The following is a 16,358-nucleotide window of genomic DNA, read 5'->3' on the forward strand; positions in this document are numbered from 1 at the left end:
CAAATATAGCGAGTTTCTAATAAAACTGGGAGATATGTGGTTTGCTGTTTGACAGTTAACCCAGTACAGAACCGTTATGTTTACCACTTGACCACGGATAGTTCTTATACTCTAACTGGCCAGTGTGAGGTAAAAAGCTGCCATCACTCTAATACTTGATAATTGATATATGTTACCAACAATTTGTGATGCAAATTAAAATCACATTCATATTAGGACAGAGTATATCAGTATTTCCCCAAAAGTTGCTGGAGTTACCCTGCCCTGTGGAGCTTGACATTTTATTTCAAGAAGAGAACTAATACAGAAACAGTTTTGCTATGCAGATGTGATCAAAAGCAAGTTAAAATTGTCCCTAGCTCACACTGGGCTGTTAGTAATTTCAGATTCATACTTTGATACTTTGGATCATATACAGATATTTAGTTTTGCAGCTCACAATATCATCAGTTTACAGGGGACACCTTCACCACCTTCTCTGCAAGTGAACACAGATCTGGTTCTTAATGAAATGTCTGACCTGCATGTCTGGGACGTCAGAAGCAGAGCAGCATCAGAACGGCTCGTTTTATCCCACATTTTCTGATTTTGGCAGCACACAGAAAACTGACTGTGCGGTCTTGTTTCACAGTGTGTGGGTTTTTCAGGATATGCCTCCTCCAAGTCTGGATTTGATGCCAGCACTAAAGGTATATCAGATTTAGACGTCCTGAGTAAAGAAGCAGTGGCACTAATAGTGGTCTGTGTTTGCAGGAGCTTTTCTTTAGCAAATACAGGAAGCAGTTTACATGGCTGTTTTTCACTTAGATAGCAAAGTACGTTCGAAGCAGTGTTTTCCTGCAGGGATAATACAGATTAGAGGAGGACCCTGTAGCGAAACTCCATTTCAGAAAGTGACTCACATCTGCCGCCTGCTGTGTTTCAGTCATTCAGTGCAGTTAACCCAAATAAAAAGTCCCTCCAGCTTTTCTCATGATGATCACACATACAGCTACCCAACTGGAACTTGCTCTCCATGTTATTTATGTCTTGTAACAAAGGTCCAAATGCATCCTAACCTTTTAATTTAGACAGGTCACTGAAGAGGAACGCCAACAACCACTGTATCTAGGATTGGACAGGAAGCAGTAGCCCGGCTATTGCTGTTTCAGAGTATGTCGGCATTATCATAAAGTCAACAACATGTCCAAGCTCTCTCCTCACAGGAAATGGGTCTGAGTGGGTTTAATCAGGCCATGGTGGGCCACTTTCATTATCTTTCAATTACACTAACTTTTAAACATTAAAATTATAAAGGAACAATTTTATTAAATTGCATTTAGACAAAAATAAACCGTTAACTGAAAATGTTTTGTAATAATAATGTAAAAACTGGGTTAAGGATGCTTCAAAATAAGGCTAACCACTGATAATACCTAACCCTTTTTCAGGACCCTTTGGTGGTTGAACCCTGACCTCGTTCAACCTCCAGCTCCGGTAGTGGGCACTAAATTTCTGCAGAAATTAGTGCAACTCCAGCTCACCGAGGCATGCCACTATGTTTAACATCAGCTAATACTCAGAATATTACAATTTGGGACTTCCAAATAAGGGGAATTACATGCATACATCATTCATTCCTTGTCTGTAACGCTTATCCAGTTCAGGGTCTCACACACACACACACACACCTATGGACACTTTTGAGCCTCTAATCCACCACAACGTGTGTTTTTAGACCATGGGAGGAAACCAAAGCACCCAGAGGAAACCCACACAGACACAGGGAGAACACATGCACACATTAAAAAACAAACAAACACTGAAGTACACACTCGGACAGATTAAAGACACTGGTTGTGTAAGATGTTTTTTCCTTTGAAGTGAAGTGTTCTTTATTGTTGTTCCTCAGAATAATACAGGCTTGTATACACTGGAATTAACAGTCATTCTTCAGGCTCATGTTACAACACAAAACAGCCATATATTACACAGTAACTATGAGGACAACATTTAAATTATAAACTCTGTATAATAACATACAAGACAATAAATACACAAGAAAAGACTAGACAAGAGAGGAAGCACTTGTTCCTGTTCTCAGATTTCAGTATGTTCTTCACCTCAGTCCCGAAAAAAGCCATGGATGAGCCAACTCTTTTGTTATGGAAGGACTTTTCTGCTGTCACGTATCTGACACGTTCTGAGTTTGTACAGAGAGAACTGTAAGACGCTGGAATGGTTTTCCTGTCATATTCAGAAGTTGACAGGCAGGGCTTTCTGTGGCACTTTGTGAAATGCTGTACTCCTATCAAGCAGGGCCATCTGGAGTCATCCACCCAATCAGGACCCAGCAGGGTGGCCAAGCACAGAAAATAGGAAGTCAGCATGGCTCTGCGTACCCCCTGCCAAGGTTCATCTGTGCTCATTTCCTGTACATCCTCTGTGTTCGCTGTGTCCAAGCCACAGGAAGCAGTGGACGCCTCATATATTCTCAGAAGCGTTATGTTTTTGTGGCATGAACTACTGGAACAAGGCAATTTAGTCAGGAGAAAGCTGGAGAAAGTAGAAAGCATTGTATATTGTAATGCATTGTTTCCAACATTGCTTACTAAAATAAAAATAGGACTGTTTTGAGGCTAAGAGATGTAGGATGTTTCTGGGGCATTTGACTTGAAATTTAAATTAAGATATTGATGTAACATTGGATGCTGCAAAAAAAAAGTGATTTAACTCTTTACATCTTAAATCTTGTTAGTATGTGTAATTTTTTCATTATGATATTATGATAAAGAATATACATTTATTCAGCCTAGAATTTGAGGATATTTCTTACTTCAATTGCATAAAAAAATGAAGAGTCAAAAAAAGAAAAGAAAAAAGACAAAACAAATTAACTTTCAGAAATCGTGTTATCATTATTTGAAATGTGCATGAATAAGCACTTGCTTAAATATTTATGGAAACATATCCACATAAGAAAATACATAAACCAAATTCTAGCAGGTGAAATAGGGCCAGTAATTTATATGATTTATTTATATTCAGATAAATGTAAAATGTTCAGTGTTAAATTTTTAATAGGTAAAGTCAATATTGTAGGAGAAGGAAACAGAAATGTTGGCAAACAAATATTATATATATATACATACGGGGGTCCTCGACTTACAACGTTGATCCTTTCCTGCGTCGCGTCGTAAACCGATTTTCGGTGTAAGTCGGAACATACGTACACACTGTACGTAAATAACATACTGTAGGCACTTATCCTATCCTAACACCTATCCGGAGCCGCGTAACCGTGTATTCTTCCGCCGCGCGCACCAAACACGATGTTCGCGTTACGTTTAAATGACGTTTAAAACCACTTAAGTCGAAACAAGGTTTTATACAGTAAATGAGAGATGTGTCGTAACCACGAAACATCGTAACCCGAGGACCACCTGTATGTGTGTATATATATATATATATATATATATATAGAGAGAGAGAGAGAGAGAGAGAGATCAGCGAGGTATTATCAGTGCTAAATATCAAGTCCCTGTTTGAATTTTTTACTCTATTTTCCATTAATGTAGCTGTGGTTTGCTGAGAAAAGTGACCAGTAACTTGAACAGCAATAGAGTCTAAACACTAAGCATTTACATTTTCAAAAACCTGCCAAACATAGAGAAGATAAAGTATGAAAATATGGTTAAATCCTTTCTAAACGTACTATAACTGCAGGTACTTTAAATAAATGGGCTCAGCCTGAATTAACATAATATCTGTGCAACTTAATCACATTCAACTGAACCGAGATTAAAGGTGTGAATTGACCTCGAGCAGCTGGACAATTTCAGGGACAATTTTGCCAAAATGCTGCATTTGACAGAGGAAAGGTTCAAAGCATGTGGACTGGATCCCAGAGTGATTCTCTGAGTGTAACTGCCAGATACCTTTAATATCCCCTCAGGAGAAGGGAGCGGTTAAGAAGCGCTGAGCTGCTGGGTTTATCTTCTGGCCCAGTCCAACAGCCGAGTGCTGCCTCCCTCCTTCAGAGAGCCTCAAGGCTCTGGCGGCAGATAAGAGGAGTCCTCGTCAATGGCATCAGGCAAAAATGGGTGTGAGAGGCAGTTCTAGAGCCCTCAGAGGAAAAGAGATCATTAGATGTCTGTTTTTATTTTTGTTGCTATAGTTGCACGCCCTGGAGTGTTATCATACTTTGGTAAAGTGGGTACCAAAACATAACACAAAACCTTAGGCCAGATTCATAAAAGTGTATTAATAAAGATAATTCTCTTACAGTTTATATCTAAGAAAACATATCTGACACATTGCTTTTCTCAGAGGAAAGAGTACAATGTGTTCTTGTGGCAAGGTTCGTAGGTAGAATGTATCTTTCATTCATGCTCACGACTTCTGTTGATTCATTCACACATACATATTCTGAAACCACTTCAGGTTGGTGATGGTGGCTCCAGAATCTGCCCAGTCACTCACACACTCACACCTATGGACGGTTTCACAAACTCATCAAGCCACTCACATCTGTGGGCAATTTCACACTCACCCATTCACTCAAAACTCACACCTGTGGACAGTTTCACACACTCACCCAGTCACACACACTCACACCTGTGGACAGTTTCACACACTCACCCAGTCGCTCACACTTTTACAGTTTCATACACACATCCTGTTCATACACACTCACACCTGGGGATAATTTCACAAATGTACCCTGTCACTCACTGTTCAGAACAGCTGCTTTCAGTACCTGCGCCTTTAAATGATAAGTCTCTCACTGATAACCCCGACCCGAGCAGACAGCAGTGAGGAGCAGATGCTCTGTCTTTTAGCCATTTTTGCTCTGTTCTCATTCTTTTCCATTTTCTCCATCTTTAATTAGTGCTCTCCCAGTAAACAAGGAACGTCCCTGGACGTTCAAAATAGGTGTAAAAATAGTCTGTCCGTCAAGGACATATTTTAAACGTCGATGGACGTCCAAAATCCATCTTAAGTTAGTTATCAAGTGGTGACCAATCGATAACGTCAGTGGACATCCAAAATGCGTTTTACACAAGTAATTTATTTCGGGACCAATTAATAACGTCAATGGACGTCCAAAATACGTCTAATAGTCGTCTTTTCAATGTCCGTGTTTGGACGTCTTTTGAACTTTCATTTTGAACCTTAAGAGAACGTTGATTAGACGGCAGTCATTACGTTATTTCAACGTTGAATCAACGGCTAATTGTATACTGGGCTTATTTCACAGCTAATTGTGTTTTGTTGTATTTAACTTCGTACAATGCTATTGGACAAATTACATTTACAAATGTGACAGTTAATTAAATATTATTGTTAGAACATAGAAATGAAACAATGAAAGAGTGCATCTTTAATAAGATACACGAAATAACACAATGTGGAACAGTTAGTGATGCTCTCAGAAAGCAAATGTATCCTTGATAATTTCACCCCAGTGACAGATTAGCAGCCTGCTGTTTTTCAGGAGGGAGAGTCTCCAGAGGAGTCAAACCTTTAGGACAGTTGTAAAAGGCACAGGTCACGCCTGGTTCAGTGTGAAGTCGTGCTGCTGAGCCCTGTTTCCTCTCATTGTCGAGCGGTCGTGAGCAGGAAGACGGAAACGAAAGCAGAGAGACAGGGGGCTGGGCTCTTTCTGAAATACCTGCTGCAGTCCAATAAAAAGGAGGGAGGATTGTCACAGGGCTTCACTGACACTCCGCCTGCATCCACAAGGCTGCAGCCGTCCAGGGGGATTCAGAGAGATCTTCATCACCGAGGTATTCATCACAGGAGTTCTTACCGAGTGTCGGGACTGTGGGAAATGCCAAGGCTGGAAGGTCCCTTAGTTTTTCAGTCTAGAAACTCATTGATGGGGATGAAGGACGGCAGGCTCCAGCATGCCCACTGAATAACACCGAGAGGACAGGTGCGAGGATTATCCACACTGTTTTCCACTGGACTCTGGTTGGAATTATAGGCACCAACGCCACGGAGACAACAGCAACAACCAATGAACCGCGGTGTTTGATCTCTGCTTCAAATAGTCCCTGATATTGTAAAAAATGGCTTCTACAATCGAGAGGAAGACGCTGGAAGCTAATGAGTAAGTGCCGTTAGCTGTGTTTGAGCTGCTTCTCCCAAACTATCCGTATTAATACAGACCATATATGTGCAGCAGGGTTTTCTACAAGCCCCACATCTTGACAAAGAGAAAACATCAGGCATTAGACAGCCGTTCAAAATTTGGACTAACGTCACTATCGAGCTGTCTAAGGTTACTTTTTCCTAAGAGGAAAATAGGAAATGGGACAGGACACTCTGAATGCCAGTCAAAAACATTGACAAAATCAGCTGTAAAGGGTATTCCCCAGTTCAGCACACATCTTGTGAACACGTTTATGGATGTAGTTTATGTTTAAGGAATTAGTTTTATGTCAGCATTGTCATATTTAACCGTCGGACTGAGTGTTTTAACCTATAGCGCTTGATTCCTCGTATTGGCGCCCTCTTGTGTTGAAACAGAATAACATTTACATAGACATATCGCTAATTCAGAGTAACCCAAACCTTGCTGGAAATTTTTGTTCCAGAAACGTCTCTCTCAGGCCTCTATCGCGTCCAAAATCTTATAATTTTATCTTCTAAGTGAACATTATTTTAATCATATAACAAACTGTGACAAATCCCCAAAACATCCCAAATATTGCTGCTAAAACAGTAGCTATGTCTCAGTTAACATTCTACCTTAGAGAGTCATTAATTGAAATGCTAAACATTCTTTGAACATTATATTAAAACACTTTTAGGTAATGTTGGACGTTGTGGGAACGTTACATGGCAAAATAGCTAGTATTAGCATGACGCCACTCTTTTTGGTTGCACATACTGAAACATTATCAGCCTATATTCATCTAGAATTACTTATTTGAAACAGGTTTTTAAAAGAGCCACATGTTACTATGCTTTAGAAGGATTTTGAAAAGTTTCACTCTTAAACCACTCAAACTAGCCTACTCCTCAGGATATATCAGGCTACGTTGCTAATAATCATGTAGCCAAATGTAGTTAACGCAATGCTGCTCTACTCTCTCCACAATCTTAGTTTAAATAAACATTCATTCAATGAGTGTGTGTTATTTTCAGGTTAGATTTTGTCATTTTCCCCTCTCTGATATCTTGCTGTTATTTTGGGGAATGTTTAAACATATTGTGCCAATAAATAATTTTAGTGCCCTCAACTGTGAAATGTAACCTGCCCAAAGTTATAACAACAATCCTGGAGATTTGGACAACTTACTCACAGCTGAGCAAAAGTAATCTTTACATGGCAAATTACACAAGGGAATGCAGTTTTGAATGTTTCAGTTTTGTCAGTAGGTAAATTTCCAAACAGTATTAATTTGACAACACTGTAGCAATGTTGTAAAAGTGTGTATTGTTGTGTGTTTGTGGGTATTAGGTTTTATAGCATATTTAGAAATGTTATAACTTTTTGTGTTTTTGTTGATTCATCAGTATGTGCAACATGGCTAATTGTAATTCTGACATTTCTATCATTCTTGTGCAAATATAATCAAATGTCAAGATTTATTTTTACACTGAACATTTACTGTGAAATTCTAATTCAAATTGATTCTGTTATTCCAAAAAAAGGAAGTTATATAAATTATGTATAAAAATTACAATATGAAAATGTTTGTTATGCATGCGTTAGGCTGTGTCACGCATATGCAATAAAACACATGGAAGCGTGTATTGATAAATGTAAATTTTGGTTGAAAAACATGTAGTGGTTTGCATAAGATCAGCAAGGACTTTTGCATTATGTCCCTAGGTGTTAGAAGTGTGTCAAACATATGAATATTAATGTGCGGACTGGAATGTTTAGCTTTGGTGGCACCAAAAAACGTGTGTGGTAGGAGTTATAGGCCAGCATTCAGATGGAGAGAGAGAATAGTAAATGGGAGTGGGAATCATTCACACGTAGTGTGGTTTCTGCAGAATGTCTTGCTAGGTTTTCTAAAACGACATCCTGTAGCTATGAGTAAGAGCTTATGGAAAAGAGTGGGCTATTGATATTGTAAAGGCTGGTATCTTATTTTCGCTGAGTGCACATATTGAAAGCAGCTAAAATGCTTTTATTTTGCCAAGTCAGGGCAGGAAGCAGACAGATTGACTCATACAGCGACCATGCCCTCTCTCTTACTTTTATTTAGAAGAAAGAAAATAGTTTAAAATAAAACTTAATTTATTCACAGGGAACCTGTGGACGAGGTCCTCCAGATGCCGCCGTCACTGCTGACCTGTGGTGGTTGTCAGCAGAGCATCGGGGACCGGTTCTTCCTCAAGGCTATAGAGCAGTATTGGCACGAGGACTGTCTGAGCTGTGACCTCTGTGGCTGCAGGCTTGGGGAGGTTGGCCGGAGGCTCTACTACAAACTCGGCAGGAAGCTGTGTCGGAGAGACTACCTCAGGTGACTGGAAGCATATTTATCTCTAAAGAAATAGTCCAGCTGAAATGATAAACTATACATTTTACCATAGTTTCACATCATTAGTTATATTTACACTATAACGTCTTAAACATGTTTAATTTATTTAGTATCTAGTCTTTATTTAAATTCAGTCTGTTGCCAGTAGCACTATCAATAATTCTAACTCCTGCTACACACCTGTCTGATATTTAAAGAGATGTAACACGTGTAGTTTCCCTTCTGCACAGATTTAAATGGTGTTTACCTAGGTTCATATACTTCATATGGCACTCTATATAAACAAATAATTCCACACGAGCTCGTGGCAATGTGCCGTTTCCTCATTCCGGTGTGGTGTTTGTTTTGCAGACTGTTTGGGCAGGATGGGCTCTGTGCTTCCTGTGAAAAGAGGATCAGGGCTTTTGAAATGACAATGCGAGTGAGAGACAAGGTCTACCACCTCGAATGCTTCAAATGCGCAGCATGCCAGAAGCACTTCTGCGTTGGAGACCGCTACCTGCTGATCAACTCGGACATTGTTTGCGAGCAGGACATTTTTGAGTGGACCAAACTCAACGGCGGTTTGGTGTAGTTTATCTGAAAGACTCAAAAGGCTCTTGATTCTGTGCCATAAACTCCAGGGACTACAAGCTTACAAGAAAATGCACCTCTGCAGCGTTGTCACCTTATGGATGTTGTAGTCGAAGACCATGGCTGCTCTCTGAAGCTGATCTTTCACTTCGGCCCACCAGCATTTAACCAAGACTGCTTACCTACTTTTCTAATGGTAACTTTGTATACTGGAGATGAAGTTGACATGTTTTTTGAGGTATAAAGGCAATAATAGCTGTTTGCAGCCGTACTACTTTAGTAGAGAGTCGCACACCTTTGATGTCTGCACAATAAAAAGTATGTGGGTGGTGGAGTCAATTTTGCCACAAATATGCTAATTCATTCACTCATTCATTTCCTGTAAGCACTTCATTCTCTTTGGGGTCATGGTGGGTCCAGAGCTTACCATAGTCATTGGTTGCAGGGCTCCACCCAATCACCCAGTCAATCTCTCTTTCTCACACACACACAGAGCTGTGGACAGTTTCACACACACTCACCCAGTCTGTGGACAGACTTCTGGGTTTGAAACATATAGAGAATCCCATACTAGGTTTTGTAATCAGTGTTTACGTTGTATTTTAAATCTGAGACGCATGTTTTATGACAATGTACTAGTACAATTTTTTTTTTGCCTGAATCTGCTGTGGAGGGGTTTCCAGAAGGGTTCATTTTAATTTCATAAGGAAAAATTCCCTTAATGAGAAGTTATTTAAACATTTTTGTCCTATTTCAAATGTAATGACAAACAAAATTAAATTTTCTGATGTCATTACCATACGCAGAGCTCTGACTACACTCAGTAAGAATCACCCAGAAGTGTAGAGCAAGGCGTTAGAATTATCTCCAGTCTTGGTACAGTGTCATCCTCCATTCTGTTCAAACCTTTCAGGAAATGTCCATTGCTTGAATCCAAAATCCACCAAAAATTCATTTAATTGCATTCTTAAATTTGATACATGAACATACATAAAAATTTCAGCTGAAATCACATACAAGCACTATTACAGTAAACAATTACCATCACAATAAAAAGGAAAGAGGGCTCTGAGGCAGAAGAAACAGGCAGTTTCACAAGAGGACAAGTTAAAAATTCATATTTACAATAATGTACAGAACTACTGTGATGTGTTTGAGCACCCAGCACGACGAGCTGAATCACGGTGTGTGGATGGGGTGGGGAGGGGGGTTTGATGGGCAGTGAAAGGTCCTCTTTACAATGAACACATATCTATAAAAACAAGCCAACATCACTTGGTATAAATACTCTTAATCCAAATCAGTGCAGTGTCATCATCCGCTTTATTCGGGCTTCGTCTTGTCCGTTTCAGCACCTGGTCCAAATGTGAGAACCTCCACATCAGTCCAATGAGCTATCCATCTTTTCTGCTGTGATTAGCACCTAGCACCTCAGAGGTCCAGCTATGAAGTACAGGTCTCCGAATGATCCATTCTTTGTTGAATCGCATTATTTTCAGGTTCACAGTCTGTTGTGCACTTATTGAATTCCTTTGAACAGACACATGGCGAAAACCATAGCAAACAGCTGTGAAGAGAAGAGATAACCCTGATTATGGACATGAACCGATATTTTGGAAATGACTTAAATAGAGACGTGCAATACAACAACGTTGGTTTTACACATGGGTCTGACCCAGTGGAGACCTGCTGCTGGCAGTGCATCACCACTAGAGGGTAGCAGCTATTAATCTTTGTACCCAAGTATGGCTTTTGTTAAGTCGCTAGTGTCCCAGTTTTCAAAGGCACTATTTTCTGATAAATGCAGTTAATGCAACATAAACATAATGAGAGAAAATATTTAGTTACCTCAATCGTAAGCACAACAATCGCCAGGGCACCAGCAACGTAAATGTACATCTCAAAGTAGTCCACAACTGAGGTGTAACACCCCTGTCGATCGAAACAGAACCATGAAGAGAAAAAATAATGAGGATTAACAAAATTAGCACTGTATTCTAACAATCTACATTATTGAAAATGAGTTTATGAGCAGCAGCAACCGACCACAAGAAGATTCTTGAAATCAAACTTAGAATATATTCTATTTGCAAGTATTCCCTTAATTTATTATTTTTTTAGTCATTTTCTTTTTGTAAAGGCTAGTCCTGTGCACTGTAGAATTTAATTATTAGGTTGTTATCATATAAAGGAGACATGTTCTCCTTCTCCACACAGTGGAACACACTTCTGGTTCTTAGTAAAATGCCTGTGACCTGCTTTGGTCAAAACCCCATAAGCCCCACAGCAGTTTTCTCCTGCTGTCTACACAGTCCTGTTCAAAATGGCTGCTTTAAGCGCCTGTCCCTTTAAATGATAATGAGCCGCTCGCTGTTCACCCCGACCCTGAGCACACAGCAGTGAGGAGCGATGAGCAGAAGCTATTGATTTTGTTTAGCTGCATTTAACATTGTCTTTGCGCTCACATAAACACAGTTCCAGTGCTGTGATTGGACAGACTTAAATGAGGGGGCGTGGCAATTGTAAAGTCGATGCACTTGGCGTCAGAAGCGGTGCAGGATCAGACTCATTTATCCCATGTGTTCTGACACGGACAGCAAAGAAAACTGAGTGACTGGTTGTTTCATGGTGTGTGGGTTGGTGGGCTCCAGATCCACACACAAATCTGAACGTGCGTTTAAAACATTATTGCCCACATTTACTCACTGCCAAATGATTTTCAGCAAACAGTAAACGGTGTAGAGTCAATGGAAAAATAGCTAATATTTATCATTTTTATAACAGTGTACTCAACTCTAATTTCCAATAACCACACAAAAATCTTAACCATTTTGGCTTAGCTGTAAACACATCTGCGCTATAATGTGGAATGCATCAATCCCAACTCTGAAATGAACAGTTTGTGCATTAGAAGTGCATGAATGGGGCCCTGTAAGTGTCTGACCTTGTTGTTCCGGTACAGCATGTTGCCTTTGAGGCACTCGGCCTTGTTGCTGAAGCTCACATCTCCTAGGTGACTGTTCCTACGGCAGCAGGCCTCGGGTACTACATCAGTGGGGTTGAGGACGCGGAAGAGGCTGTCCTCGAAGTCCTCAGGACTATTTACACCACAGCAATCAAACTACAGCCAAAGGTGAGAGACAAAAACAGTACATGCAAATTCAGCCATGCACTACAGCCCACACATCTGGAATAGTACTTAATATATAAATACACACACACACACACACTACACTCACTGTCAATTCCCTCAGCTCCACTAAAAATACGGGTCACTCTGTAGTTCTACAATTACAGACTGTACTCCGTCTGTTGCTCTGCATACATTGTAAGCCCCACTTTCACCCTGTTTGTTAGTGTGTGCTGTGCTGGTGCGAGTGGATCAGACACAGCAGTGCTGCTGGAGTTTTTAAACCTCTCAATGTCACTTCTGGACTGAGAATAGCAGTCCACTGAGCTTCAGGAGGACTACTGTCCGTAATTGTAGAACTACAAAGTGCTCCTATGTGGTCAGTGGAGCCGAGAGAATGGACAATGAGTGGAGAATATTCAGATACGACTCTGCACTAATATCTTAATAGATAACATTTTTTCCCCTGTATTTCTGATATATATTTTTATTGGTACATCACCCAGAGTAGTTTATAATGTGACTGTTCTTTAAAGTACACTATTCCGGCTTCTGGATTGTACATTAAGCTGCTTTTTAATTGTGGGGTTGAAGGCTATTTCTGGGTAAGTACGATGCTTATTCAATCCCTTGCCCTTCCAAGGCTCCACGTCAGCGTAAAACAGCATAAAACATTTGACCAGGGGTTCAAGGTGAGGCCAAACTGACACAGGCAAGTTAGTGTACAACAGGGCTACTCTTGAGTGGGTTTTCCTTGAACATGTGCAACACAGATTTTAAGCATTAATATACAGGGTCAGTGGACAACGTACTGTGTTCATAATGGCATTCCATGTGTTGGTGAAGACGTCAGAGGTGTTGTAGCCTTGGTAGTGCCTCCTTAGCTCCTTTGTGAAGTACTCTTTGGTCAGCTGTGTGCAGAAAGAGGACAAAAAGTACAGGGTTGAGTCTGAGTGTTAACACACCGCCACATGCTGAAGAACCTGAGGGACACTCACATGCTCCCGAAAAATAAAGGCCAGGATACCAGCAGCCAGCTCTGCTAGGAAGATGATGAGGATGAACATGAAGAACTGCAGAGAGAAAAACAGAAATAGTACATATATATATATCAACATACTACATGTCAGCTCTACGGACCACACAGGAGCACTCTGTAGATCTACAATTACAGACTGCAGTCCGTCTGTTGCTCTGCATACTTTATCTCCATTTCACCCTGTTCTTTAACTGTCAGGACCCCTAAAGAGCAGGTATTATTTGGGGTGGTGGATCATTCTCCGAGCTGCAGTGATCAGCAATGTGGTGGTGGATCAGACAAAGCAGTGCTGCTGGAGTTTTTAAACCCCTCAGTGTCACTACTGGACTGAGAATAGTCTACCAACTGGCCAATGAGGTAGGAGTGTCTAACAGAGTGGACTGTGAGTGGACACAGGGTTTAAAAACTCCAGCAGCCTTTGTCTCTGTCTGTAACACTAGAACTACAGAGTGCTCCTGTGTGCTCAGCGGAAATGATAAAATAAACCAAGTGTGTAGGCAAAAGGTAGGTGGTTTCTAATTGTATCATGTATAATGTAATTAACATTCTTTGCAGCTGTAACCCTAGTAACCCTTTAGCTATGTGTAAAGATGCTGCAATACACACACACACACACACACACACACACACACACACACAGCTTAATGAAGTAATTATTATTATTTATGGTTATATATCAATCCATACATAGAAATGAGCTGTAAAACATTTTATTATTTTATTTGAGAAGTAAGATGGAGGAAGAAAAGAAAATATTTAAAGTCACACTAATGTAATTTGCTTTTTGAAAAATATATTTTAAATATTGTTTGTAACATGATTTAAATTTTGTTTTGTTTAAAAACTTTACTGACTGCACATAACTTATTCCTATTACTTATTTAAAGCCCTTCTATATTATTTGATGTCTGTTTTTCCTAGAAATATCTATTAAATCTGTTTTAGTAGATCTGTAGTTTGTACCTTTATTTGGAAAATTATTTCATAGTTGTATCATTGCCTCTGTATATTACACTTTACAATATTTTATTAAATGCTTATTTTGAATCCCTTATTTCATTGTGGTAGATAGATGCTATCATATGTTGGTTTGTTTTCACAGAAGCAGCCATCAAGATCATTTCAATGCTACTTGTAAGACTACACGTGTGACATTCATTCACTCAGGCTCCAGCGGTGGGTCCGGAGCCTACCCGGAATCATTGGGCACAAGGCAGGAACACATCCTGGAGGGGACGCCAGTCCTTCACTGGGCAACACACACACACCTAGGGACACCTTTGAGTTGCCAATCCACCTACCAACGTGTGTTTTTGGACTGTGTGAGGAAACAGGAGCGTCTAGAGGAAACCCACGCAGACACAGGTAGAACACACTCACAGACAGTCACCCAGAGCAGGACTTGAATCCACAACCCCAGGAACTATGGAGATGAATGACGGGGACAGTACCTGCTGCACCACCGTGCCACACAATTATGTTTTATTGAACAGTCTGTAGGGCGGCACAGTGGTGCAGCAGGTAGTGTCACAATCACAAAGCTACAGGGACCTGGAGGTTGTGGGTTCGGTTCCCGCTCCGGGTGACTGTCTGTGAGGAGTGTGGTGTGTTCTCCCTGTGTCTGCATGGGTTTTCTCCCACAGTCCAAAAACACACGTTGGTAGGTGGATTGGCGACTCAAAAGTGTCTGTAGGTGTGAGTGAATGTGTGTGTGTGTGTCTGTGGTGCCCTGTGAAGGACTGGCGTATTCCAGGGTGTATTCCTGCCTTGCGCCCAATGATTCCAGGTAGGCTCTGGACCCACCGCGACCCTGAACTGGATAAGGGTTACAGATAATGAATGAATTAATAGTCTGTGCATGTATTCTTTGAAAATCTGTGGTGCGCCAAAAATTGTCCTCTATTTCTTAAAATATCCAACATGTGTTTGGAAGAAAATAACTAAACATCTTAACATCTATCCCAAGCCGAAGAACCCAGCAGCTCCTCTGTCTCCCTCCTTCCCTCCCTCCCTCCCTCCCACAAACACCACACACACTGACGGCCACTCACAAAGAGAAGCAGACACTTGTTCTCCTTTATGGCTCCACAGCAACCCAAGAAGCCCAACAAGAACAACATGCCCCCCATAGCGAGTACGATGTAGACTCCAGTGAAGAGGAGAGGGTTGGTGGCCACTATCTCCCTGAAGTCCGTGGGGTCCACCAGCACCCACACCCCGACTCCGAGGAGAAACGAGCCTCCCAGCTAAGAAGAGAGGAGCAGAGGAATAGTTAATAACCTGCTGTCACAGCTCCTGGCATAATACAGTAATTCTGATGACGCTTCATACTTTTCTGATTGATTCTGCATTACGGTTTTGTGCTATGGACTGTGCAATATTTGGCAGATATGGAAACGCATGCATGTTATCCAACTAATAATAATGCTGGTTCTGCAAACCCCTGATAAAAGATTTCCTTCCAGCTTACAGGAAGCAAACTGCAAAACCAGCAGACGGTGCACAAAGAAAATAATTAGAAAAAATATCTACGGTAGAAGAGATTTTACTTGGGCACACACTGACGCGGGAAAAAATGTAACTTGCTTTTTAAATGTTCTTGTATTCCTGCAGCAACGTCATCGTGAAATATAGATAACAAGCCCCACAGCAGCATTCGCCCCCTGTTCCTTTAAATAATACCGAGCTGCTCACTGTTCGCACTGAACCGAGCACACGGCAGTGAGGAGCGAGGAGCAGAAGCTCTAGTTTTTAGCTGTTTTCACAGTGCTCTCATTTCTCTGTGCTCTGTTTTGCATTTAACCTCATCTTTCCGCTCTCACATAAATGTGTGTCCATCGCTGTGATTGGACAGACTCAGACGAGGGGGCGGGACAATTTTAAAGTGTCTACACTTGACGTCAGAAGCGGAGGAGGATCAGAATGTCCTGTTTTATCCACGCACACACACACGCATATCTGTAAGAACTAACCAAAAGATGAACAGTGCAACAGAACAGGGATAATTCGATGTGTCTTTGCACCTTAGTAAATGATGAGAATGTGGGGGTAGAAAAGCTGCACTGCTTCTGTATTTTCTGCTTGCTCCAATTCTCTGACTGTCAGAGAGAAACCCCTCACCCCTCACCCAAAC

General features: G+C 40.9%; 2 protein-coding genes and 1 long non-coding RNA gene across 6 annotated transcripts in view; 1 reads left to right on the plus strand and 2 right to left on the minus strand.

Moving 5' to 3' along the window:
• Positions 1 to 1,888: 1,888 nt before the first annotated feature.
• On the minus strand, positions 1,889 to 5,672 carry LOC136709816 (uncharacterized). 2 transcript variants are annotated; one of them, XR_010804535.1, is made up of 3 exons: positions 5,504 to 5,672; positions 3,918 to 4,097; positions 1,889 to 2,535 (listed from the first exon to the last, which is right to left on the minus strand). It is a non-coding gene; the product is annotated as an uncharacterized lncRNA (long non-coding RNA). The 2 variants fall into 2 exon arrangements; XR_010804536.1 differs by having other exon boundaries at positions 3,918 to 4,105.
• Positions 5,673 to 5,705: 33 nt separating this feature from the next.
• Positions 5,706 to 9,859, plus strand: lmo2 (LIM domain only 2 (rhombotin-like 1)). Its single transcript, XM_066685338.1, has 3 exons — positions 5,706 to 6,094; positions 8,250 to 8,465; positions 8,835 to 9,859. Exons 1-3 carry the CDS (start codon positions 6,054 to 6,056, stop codon positions 9,055 to 9,057), a joined length of 480 nt encoding a protein of 159 aa, XP_066541435.1. The 5' UTR covers positions 5,706 to 6,053; the 3' UTR covers positions 9,058 to 9,859.
• A 142-nt stretch (positions 9,860 to 10,001) lies between these two features.
• Positions 10,002 to 16,358, minus strand: part of tspan18b (tetraspanin 18b) — a 32,301-nt gene continuing 25,944 nt past the window's right edge. For all 3 annotated transcript variants that reach the window (XM_066685335.1, XM_066685337.1, XM_066685336.1), the window contains 6 exons: positions 15,277 to 15,471; positions 13,185 to 13,259; positions 12,999 to 13,097; positions 12,001 to 12,177; positions 10,905 to 10,988; positions 10,002 to 10,623 (listed from right to left, as the gene is read on the minus strand). In XM_066685335.1, the coding sequence (XP_066541432.1) occupies positions 10,576 to 10,623; positions 10,905 to 10,988; positions 12,001 to 12,177; positions 12,999 to 13,097; positions 13,185 to 13,259; positions 15,277 to 15,471 (678 nt within the window). In that variant the 3' untranslated portion in view covers positions 10,002 to 10,575. The remainder of the gene's footprint in view (positions 10,624 to 10,904; positions 10,989 to 12,000; positions 12,178 to 12,998; positions 13,098 to 13,184; positions 13,260 to 15,276; positions 15,472 to 16,358) is intronic.

Source organism: Hoplias malabaricus, chromosome 11, assembly GCF_029633855.1.
Source record: "Hoplias malabaricus isolate fHopMal1 chromosome 11, fHopMal1.hap1, whole genome shotgun sequence".
In the NCBI taxonomy this organism is placed as follows: Eukaryota; Metazoa; Chordata; class Actinopteri; order Characiformes; family Erythrinidae; genus Hoplias; species Hoplias malabaricus.